Here is a 10,372-nt window from a genome sequence, read left to right on the forward strand (position 1 = left end):
CGTGACTAAAGAGAAATGACTCAGCCAGGTATGGAGACAGACAGATCAGGAGCCTAGGTCATCCTCTGCCACCTTTTCAGCTGAAAGCCAGCCTGTATTACATGTGACTCTGTCTCCAAAAAGAAAAAGGAAAAGAGGAGAGAGAGAGCACCCACATTTTGTTTTTGTACTGTTTTAGTTAATATTCTAATGGCAAGTTCATTCTTTTTAAAAAATACTATTAGATAATGGCAATGAACCTATTTGAATGTTGAAGTCTGAGATATTTTCTGGGCACAGTATAAAGGCACACTTAGCAGTAACTCCAGGCCAAGGCAGAAGAATCCTAAGTTTGAGTACAGCACAGTGGACTCTGTCTCAAAGAAATTTTTTGTTACTTTATTTTTTGCAGCACTAATATTGAATTAAGGCCCTCCTACATGCTAGGCAAATCGTGTACCACTGAAACATGTCCCCAGACCTCCAAATAAAATTTTACTTTGTATGTGTGTACAGCATGCATCCACATGGAGACCAGATCACCTGGGGCTCGAGTTACAAGCAGTTTGGAGTGTTGAGAACAGACTCAGTCCTCTGTAAGAGTAGCAAGCACTTTTCACAAGCAAAGTTTAGCTTTTTTTTTTTTTTTTTTTTTGGTTTTAGTTTTTCGAGACAGGATTTCTCTGTGGCTTTGGAGGCTGTCCTGGCACTCGCTCTTGTAGACCAGGCTGGTCTTGAACTAACAGAGATCTGCCTGCCTCTGCCTCCCAAGTGCTGGGATTGAAGGCGTGTGTCACCAACGCCTGGCCAAAGTCTAGTTCTTAAAGGGCCAGGTATGTAGCTTACTAGCAGATCACTTATCTGGAATATGCAAGCCCTGGGTTCAATTCTCAGTATTAGAATAGAATATGTTTAAGCCTCTTTATTACACTTTATCTGGGAAATGTAACATTCCCTACTTGTTCAGAACCAGAATGACAAAGCACAGGCTTGAAACTCTACTAAAAATATCAAAGCACAAAAGGAACTAAACTACAGAGTGTGGGCTAAAACAACAAATAACAAAAAAGAACCTAAGCTTTCTATTCCTTGAATTGGCCAGTGTGAGGATCTGCTCAAGGCCACAAAATCCAGTTCTCTTTCAGCATGTCAGAAACATAAAGGCTTACCAACCAGAAGTCAAATGCTACCATTCCCCAAGATTACTAATGCCATCATACCAGAGACCTGACTTCAAGTTAAAGAAACTGCCACTGTACAACCAAAGCAAACCACTACACTTAAACCTCTAAAAAGGCTTATGCACCCCAAGACACCACTGGGACCAACAATTTCAACCAACCACCATACCTCACTTTGCTGAAGAGTCCCCACCCCCAATCCTAAATGCTCCAGAAAGCATTTAGGTTCATTACAAAAGTAAATAAATAAAATCATTAGAGGCAGGCCTGGTAACACAGGGCCCATGACTCCAGCTACTCAGGAGTCTGAATCAAGATCACAAATTGAAGGCCTGCCTGAGCTGTGGGACAAGTTGCAAGCCAGCCTGTTCAACTTAAAAGACTGTCTCAAAATAGAAAGTGAAAAAGAAGCTGGGCCTTTAGCTCAATGGAAGACTATTTGCCTAGCGCGCACAAGGCCCTAATGTAACAGGCACTTAAATGCTGCTGCTGCTGCTGCTGCTGCTGCTGCTGCTGCTGCAAAACTCGACTTCTCACTTGAGCCCATAAAGGAACTAAAAAGAGGAAGAAAGGCTGCCATTCCCATCTTCCCTTTGCATCTGTCTGCTTTCCTTTGGGTCACCCTGCTTCTCTACACATGGCCATGGGAATCATTCCAGGAGCGCCTGTGTAAAAGCAGTGATTCACACCCTCTCTCATTCTTGTAAGACTGAAGGCATTGTCTTAAACCTGTGTTTACCTTAGATTGCACATGCTAAGAACATTCATCTATGATGGGGAGGCTGTACTCTAAGCAGATCACCTTACAAGAACTAGATTTAGATGAAGACAACTAAGAACACAGTATCACTGTACAGAACCCACCTTGCAGGACCTGAGCTGATACTGGAGTGGCCAAAACCACAGCTTGACCAAGACTGCTTCTATCTCCCACCCTCTGTCCCAACCCTTCCTCTACTTGAACCTAAGGCTCATGGCAGGGTCCTGAAGCCCAACTCGGGGACATCTGGACCCCTTATTTGTCCTTCTTTCCCAGGATGTTAATTCTCTTTGCTCTGCTCTGTGCCAGTAATCGTCGCTTTAGTTGGCACCTTGGGATGAGTGACCAAGCCTAGCTTACAAAGACAGCTTGAGCCAGAGCTTTTACTGTAACATTCTGGTTATGCTGGGAACCATCCCCAGTATGAAAGAAAGACAGACTGACAGACCAGCAGACAGAAGAAAGAAAGAAAGAAAGAAAGAAAGAAAGAAAGAGAAAGAGGAACAAAAAAAGGGTAAAAAGAAGCCTGTTAAGGAAAGAGCCACTTTCTGGGGGAAGTGCCACGTCATCAGGACAGCAGTTCCTAGTCCAGAAAAAAAAGAAAAAAGAAATGAGACAATGAGGCCTAACGGAAGGGAACCATAATCCTGTCACCTGGACACAAGTCATGCTTAAGATTCAATTGGGACTGTATCAGATATGCTCTGTAAAATACTCCCAGGAGGCTCAACCCAACAGTGGTCTTCTCAAAGCTTTTTTTTTTTTTTTTTTTTTTTTTTTGTCTTCATGTCAATTTAGTCAACGTTATTGGTACAAAAATAAAAATACTGTCTTTGTAAAAAGAAAATAGGTACACACTTAAGTTCAACTATGTAAAAACAAATAAATAAAATATGTCGCCATATGGACAGAAACTGGCAGAAAAGAGCTACTGAAAATAACTAATGAGATTTTTCAGTTTCCCCTCCCATATTTAAAGAAATTTATTCTCACAAGATAGAGGGAAGGGCAAGGGAGGGGAGGGTGGGGGAGGTGGAATTGTAGCAAACATAACCATAGATATGAAGTCTCCCCTGTGTCTCTTATGAGTGAGACAACTCATCCACTCCCTATAATCCCAAAAAGGAGTAGTGTGGCTTCACAAAATTTTAGTTTTCCCCCAAAGAAACTGAGAGAAAATACATTTATATGAAAGAAGAGCTGAAATGTAGCTCAGCTGTAAAGAGCTGCACAGAGCCACGTGTTCAATTCCCTGCACGAATGAAAGAAAGGAAAGAGAGGAAGGGGGGTTGTATGTTCAAAAGGTGTTATGGCTAAGCAAGACAAATAGTCCATCGGTCCCATGGAGCCATGCAAGGCCCAGTGCCCCTGTGTGGGATGCTCCCTTGCTATTAGCTCATCAGGCTGCAAATTAAGACACAAATTTACACTTAATCAACTCTTTATGCCCTTTTAGAGTATTAGCTTTCCTTTAAATTTTTTTTTTGTTGTTTTTTTAGTGTTTTGGGGACGGGTGTGCATGAGTGTCATAGAGGTGTGTCAGAGGTCAACTCGGAGAGTCTCTTTAGTTTTCTTTCTCTTTTGTCCATTTGGGTCCGGTCCTGGAGGGTCAAACTCAAGTTCTGACCTTGTGCCAAGCACCTTTCCTAGCTGAGCCATCTCATCAGCCCTTAGCTTTTCTTTCGGCACCTAAGAATCCTCCCCTGCTTCCCAACAGAAGGAAAATACACACACCAGGTGTCCAAGGATGTCCATGTGTAATGCCACACAACAAATAACCCAACTCCACTCCCATCTAAGGAGAGGGAAACACCAGTCACCAACAGGCCTGACTGGGTCGGTGACAGTGCACACCCTTCAAGGCGGAGAACCTTGGCTGGGTGCTCTGTTCTCTTGGACTTTGAAGTCACTCGAGTAACCCTGGAACTCCAACCTTCTCATACGTGGCTAGTAGGTTGCCTGACCTTCTGACAGCACCATCACCCCACTAATGTTTATGATGGTACCAAGTGATGGCAGTGTCAGTCAAATAAATCATCCTTCGAGGATCCAGATAGCAAATCTGGGCCAGGTAACATCCATCCCTCCCAACTAGCTCTCCTCAGCCTAGGCAGCAACCCCTGGGAATGAGAAACGCTAACCTCCCTATGGCATCCCCTGCGCCCAATTTACTGGATGGCCCCCTTTTCGGATCCGGTTCCTTAATCTTTGTATTAAAAAGCCTTGGGTGTGGCGTTCTGATCAGGAGTGGGGAGGGCTCGTTCTGAAGCTGCGGTTTCCAAAGGAAGCCTATAGCTGGCACTTAGATAACATGCCCACCTGGAGCAGCGGCGTGCCTTGCCACTGTCACTGTCCCTTGCGGACTCTGGCCCTCAGTTTCCCCAACTACATCAGAGAACGACAGGGACAGCTGTCCTGAAGTTTGGAGGGTCCGGGAGAATCAAGAGGATGCCAGTCCACTGGGCGGCGGGGAGAGGGGGGGGAACCTCGGACTGCGACGGACCTTAAAGACCCTGGTATCCCCTAGGGGACCCGGAGGGGCGGAAGGCGGCGCGCGGGGCGTCCGGCGGGCGTGGGCTACTCACGGGTCTCCGCGGTCCGGCCCCCGGCCGCGGCAGTAGATGGGGTTGAGCTCGTCCTGCGGAAAGGCGTGCGCCATGTAGTTGTCGTAGCCGAAGACGAACATGCCCCGCGCCAGGTCGCGCATCTGGGCACGCAGCTGCGGCGGGAAGGCGCCGCTGTAGCGCCGCTCGTACTCATCCGGGCCGCAGCCACGGCCGCCCAGAGCGTAGCCCCAGTGCGCCGGGCCGCACGTGTCGGGCCCCGACCCCGGCCCGGGCTCCGGCTCCGGCGGGGTCTCGAGCCGCCCCTCCGCCCCGCGTCTTGGCCGATGCAGCCAGGCCGGGCCTCCGGGCGGACCCACCGGCTCCGAGCCGTCGAGGCCCCTCAAGCGCTGGAAGCCGAAGCTGAGCGGAAAGCGCTGGTAGAAGCCCATGCTGGGCCCCAGCCCGAAGACCAGCCAGAGCACCGCGTGGAGGCCGAGGCGCAGCAGCACCAGCCCCAGGACGAGCGCTCGCCATTGCATGGTCGCGCGGCTGCCGCGGGCATTATTTTGAAGGGCCGGGCGCGTCCCCAGCCGACCGCCGCCCCGCGCGTCCGCCCGGGAGCCCGCTCACTTCCCCTTTAAGGAACTCCCTCGTGACGCACCAGGAACTGGCCCATTGTCCCCCGCCCCGCGGCCCGGCCCGGCCCGGCCGACCCGCCAGGCCCCACGTTCGATCGCCGGCCGCCCGGGATTGGCCTCGCCCGGGCCGGCCTCGAGGGGCGCGGCCCGGGACTCCCTCCCGCTCTATAGGCCGCCGGGACCACAAGGCTCCGCCCCGCCACAGAACCACGCCCCCTGGGCGGATCCGAGTCAGGTCGGGCTGGCGTGGCGAGCCTAGGTCGCATAAGCTTTGGGAGTGAGAACTTCCAACCAATGGGAGCGCAGCACGGGAACTCCAAATGCGCTGTCACAGACGCGGCCCCTGACCCGCCCTTGCTCGGGTAAATGATGTCCCTGGAATGTTTATTGGTCTGAGGTTGGATGGGAGAAAGCCCCTCCTGGTCTAGGGTAGAAGGGGTGAGAAAGTTCAGGGCCTGGGCCGTTAGGCAGAGGCGATACCTGGGCATATCCAAGAAAGGTTTTTGTTGTTGTTTGTTGTTGTTTGTTTTTTTTAACTTGGGTGGGAGTGGAACTCCCTACGTCTCAGATTGTACAACACCCCATCGGGTTTTTTATTGGAACGCCATAACTTGAAGAATCATTCTTGATACTTCTAAAATACTCCGAGATCCCATCCTATCTATCCCCACAGGGCGGGAGGTGGGACTAACACCAAACCATTTTCATTAAAACTATTTAAATAACACCCTTTCCTGATCCCCCCCATCATCTCTACAGTGTAAGGCAGCAGCGACCTGGGAAATGTAGGGCAGATTTGGGGTTTAATCTCTTTAAGCCCTAATTCCTATAATTAAGCAGGTTACTTATTGTATCTCTTAAGGACTGTGGCTTTCCTGTAAAGACTCCACACTTGGAGCACCTATCAGTTTTGCCTTCCCTAAATTTACACCATGTGTCTATCAAACTTAAAAAGTAGGCGAAGCAACCAAATCAGTGGTTCATGTTATCAATCATCAAGGCAATGATGGGGAGGATTTAGGTAAATCGCGTGTGACATTCTCATTCCGCTTTTAGGGTCAAAGGAGTTCCTGAAGTGCCATAGAGCACAATAGAGCAGCCAGCGAACAGTACAGTTCTTTAGGTTGTTAAGAGTTTATTTCGAGAGAGACAAAGGCCCGAGCAGTATACAAAGGGAGGGGGGGAGAAAGGGGGAGTGCCTGGGGAGAGTTCCGGAAGTCCAACTCCAGCTCTTGACTATGAACTTTTAGATTCTTCCTCCCCAGAGCTGACATAAACTGAATGTGAACATTAAGATACACTTTGTTTCCTTAAACTACTTTTGTGCAAATTTTAGCTTAAATTTGTCTTGCATTCTAGTCAGCTGTCAGCCACACTGATGACAGCGCCTGTTCTCACATTACAAAAAAAAAAAAGACCTAATTTTAAAAAATCTAAAAACTAGAGAAAACCAGCCAATTTTCGAAAAATGCTTTTCATGGCATAAGTGACAACAGGTGTCAGTAGAACAGGCCTTTGGGACACTATCCCTGAAAGTGGAGTATCTGTGACTGGCCCTTTAGACTGGGACTTCTCAGATTGAATATAGCTGATGAAACTGACACGTCTGTATCTCATCAGAAAATCCATCCTCAAAAACAGTTCTGAGACAGGATCCGACTCTCCTAATCAGCTTCCAATTGTAGGTTTGAACCACCATACCTAGCTAATAAAACATTATTTAGGAAAAAAGTTGGCGATAGATCTTTCCAAATACATTCTCACAAGAGCATCACGGGACTGATATGAGAAGACGTCACTTTCATTTTAAGGACAGCTTTACTGTGCGGCTCCCAAGAAGAGACAGCTGAGAATCCAGTCAGATGCTTGCTGACCTTGCTAAGTTAGTTTCTGCACCTGTTTCCTCAGCTGCAAAAAATCCCCCATTTTAAGATAACAGTGCTTACCACAAACTCTCATACACTCACATAAGGCACTTGCAACAGTGCTATACTCACAGCTGACCCTATTAATGAGACTATTTTGTATGGAAAAAAAAATAAGAACCTGGTATGCCACCAGGAAGAGGATATCTTTATGTGGGTGGGACCAAGATGTCTTGTGGAAACAAGGGACTATGTCTATTTAAAGTTAACTTACTATGCCAGCTGTGGAGGCTCACACCTTTTATCCCAGCATTTGAGAGGCAGAGGCAGGAAGATTCCTGTGAGTTCCAGGCAGCCTGGTCTTTATCAGGAAGTCAGGGATACATAGTGAGACCCCATCTCTCAAAAAAAAAAAAAAGTTATTAAAGAAATATGTAATGGGGATGGGGGGATAACTGGGCACAGCAGCACATGCCTAAAGTTCTACTGAGGATGCTAAGGCAGGAGGATGCCTTTGAGCCTGAACAGCATAGTGTGCCCACTGTCCAAAATAAATAGTGGTAGTGAACTTTCTTTCCCTCAGCCGGTTTTAACTGCTAGTCCAAATGTTGCATCTACCCATGAAGAACTGACATTATGTGTGTATCAGACCCCCAGCTCATTACTTATACTGTTAATGAGAAATCACCTCAGTGTCCAGCCTTTCTGTGAACTGTGGCAAATGGTATGGCCGACAAAAGCAATTTGAATTTCTCTTTGCAGAATGTGAATAGAAATGAAGTTACAAAACACAGAAACAAAATAACCCATTGTGTGGGATATATTGTGTAACAACTGAGGGCAGACCTCTGTTGTCAATGACAGAAGGGGAGGGCCATACAATAACAACTGGCATTCTCTACCCCATGTCAACAACAAAGACAGAGGTCTACTTGGCTCCCTATCCCTCCCTTAGTTTGAAAGGAAGTATTTTCTAAGTGTTCCAGGTTTCTCAAAAGCTGAAATAAATTCTTGCTGAGCCTACAGCAGCTATGAAGTGTTATATATAAGTTCTAAACAGCTCAGTCCAAAATTCTTAGCAGGCATATGTTTCCTCAATTGACAGAGTAAAAACACCTGCAACTATAAATGCCTTTCCAAATGTAAACCTTAACAGCACTTCCTTCAAATCTAAGTTGTTGCATCATTCTGTAAACTGTAATGACTAGCCCTTCACTATATTAAAACTAAGTTGGGGGGAGGGGATAAAGACTTCTGTATTTTCTAAAACACTTAACACAGTCACTAGGCAAGTGGGCATTGTGTATGTCTGCTGCAGCTACTGTCCAGATCTCTAATCTGCCAGAATCGCTCTAAGAAGCTGGGTTAGAAATCTTCCTCATTCAATAGACTGGAAAGCTGGGCTTCAGAAACTCAACCAGGGATACCAGTTAATTAAAAAAGAAAGAAAGAAAAAAAAAAAAAAGTATTGCCCAAAGTGCCAATCTGACACTCTTTTCATAAGCAGGTGACATCAGCATGTTAAACTGAGACCTCTTAACCCACATCCCTTCCTTTTACCAACACAAGTCCTGTAAGGCCCAGCAAAATGAGCCTGGGGTATCTTTCTTCCCGCTGATTCCTACTGGGAGATCTACATTACCTAAGTGTGGTAATTCTGTTTTAAAATGGAATTATCCTGCAAGTGAAACCTTGTTAATGAAATGGCTTAATGGGTGATTTCTAATATTGCTTAAAGAGTCTATTCATTGCATCCTGTCCAGAATGTCAGTGACTTGTTTCCCTAAGAACACCGAAGAAGCATCAATGACAAGGACACCACTTTTATTAATAGTTCAATTTTAAACAGAAACCTGCAGAGGTTATTTACTAACAGGAAACACCTGCTGTGGGCTGCCAACTTGTAGAACAGCAAACTTGGAGGAAGTCTATAAGGCTATTTGCATGACTTTTTTATTTCCAAGTCTCCTGACTCAAGTGTGCACTGTTAGAGGAAAGACATTCGGTTTTCGACAACAACAAACAAACATGATGGTTTCCTCACAATGGCACATTTTCAAAGTAAAGAACTTGGCCAACAGGATGTTACAGATTGGTACCTTCTATACCTCATTTAAGCTTCCACCCTCCAGACTTTTGATAGGCTGTAATTACCAAATCAACCTGCTTCAACTGTAGATGCAAAAAAGGAAATCACTTTCTCGGCCAAAAATAAAGTACACTAAAGCAGTCATGGTCCAAAACACCCAATTTATGTATCATAGTGAAAAAGACTAATTTTATAGAAGTCTCTGTTATTTTAGCCACATATGCATCATTCCAACACTCAAGAGGTGAGGAAGGAAGATCATGAGTTTGAGTCCAGTCTGGGCTACAAAGCAAAACCTTGTCTGAAAATAAACAAAATCACTGATAAACTCTCCATTTTTGAACTAAACTAAATACATACTTTGAATATCTTCCCCAGACCTATCCAGACTTAACATTGTCACTACCAATTTCACAAAATAATAAAATCTTGTGACAGACATGCCAAATCAATAATACAGAATGACAGTATGTACAGAGAAAGTCAGCCTAACTTAACTAAAACCATTTCTACAATGGCTCTCATTAAAAAAAAAAAAAATCCAATATATTTTACAGTTCAGATGGTAACATTTTAGCAAAATGGACCAAATACCTTACTCTAAAAATGGGGCTTTGTAGAAAAATCAACATTTTTATTTCTTCATGTGTATGTATGGCTTGCTTGCCTAAGTATATTCCCATGTTCAGGAGTGTAGAAGTGTGCACACTTGGAGCCCAAAGGGTATCTTCCTCAATCATTTTCTACTGTATATGTTGAGGCAGTGCCTCTCAGACAGTCCCAGATCTCACTGACTCAGCTAGTCCAGTGAGGCATATTGATGCTCCCCTGCTCTCCAGTCTTGGGATTAGATAAGCTAGCACACAGGCCTAACCTCTACTGCTGGGGATCTCAGCTCTACTTTAGTAGGCTTCGCCCATTAAGCCATCCCAGAATGTCTAAGCATGAAAATATTTGCACTCTGAAGTAGACATGTCTTGGGATTTCAGTTTAATAGGGCTTTGATTTTAACTTTTAAAAGCTGGGATGTAGCTTAGTGGTGGAGAGCTTTCCTAGAATATGCAAGAGCCCAGGTTCACTTCCTGGCGGTGTAAATTTTTTAAATAAACTAGACAATAAAATTCTTTACTAGCTCCTACCACCTAAAAGTCCTAAACTTGGAGATAAAGGAGAAAGGGTATTGGCTCGGTGGCATCAGAGTGCCTACCTAGCATTGGTGAGACTCAATCCTCAGTGCCCACACACCAAGTGCCACTGCAGTTTAGCAGTAAAAGACTCCTCTCCCAGCAAGAGAGAAAGGAGGGGACCATAGCA

At 45.6% G+C, this 10,372-nt stretch overlaps 1 protein-coding gene across 1 annotated transcript in view; it reads right to left on the reverse strand.

Moving 5' to 3' along the window:
* Edem1 (ER degradation enhancing alpha-mannosidase like protein 1) overlaps positions 1–5,005 on the reverse strand; it is a 28,463-nt gene extending 23,458 nt beyond the window's left edge. The window contains 1 exon segment of the mRNA NM_001246715.1: positions 4,506–5,005. Coding sequence (NP_001233644.1) covers positions 4,506–5,005 — 500 coding nt within the window.
* Between the last annotated feature and the right edge of the window lie 5,367 nt (positions 5,006–10,372).

Source organism: Cricetulus griseus, chromosome 8, assembly GCF_003668045.3.
Source record: "Cricetulus griseus strain 17A/GY chromosome 8, alternate assembly CriGri-PICRH-1.0, whole genome shotgun sequence".
Taxonomy (NCBI): domain Eukaryota; kingdom Metazoa; phylum Chordata; class Mammalia; order Rodentia; family Cricetidae; genus Cricetulus; species Cricetulus griseus.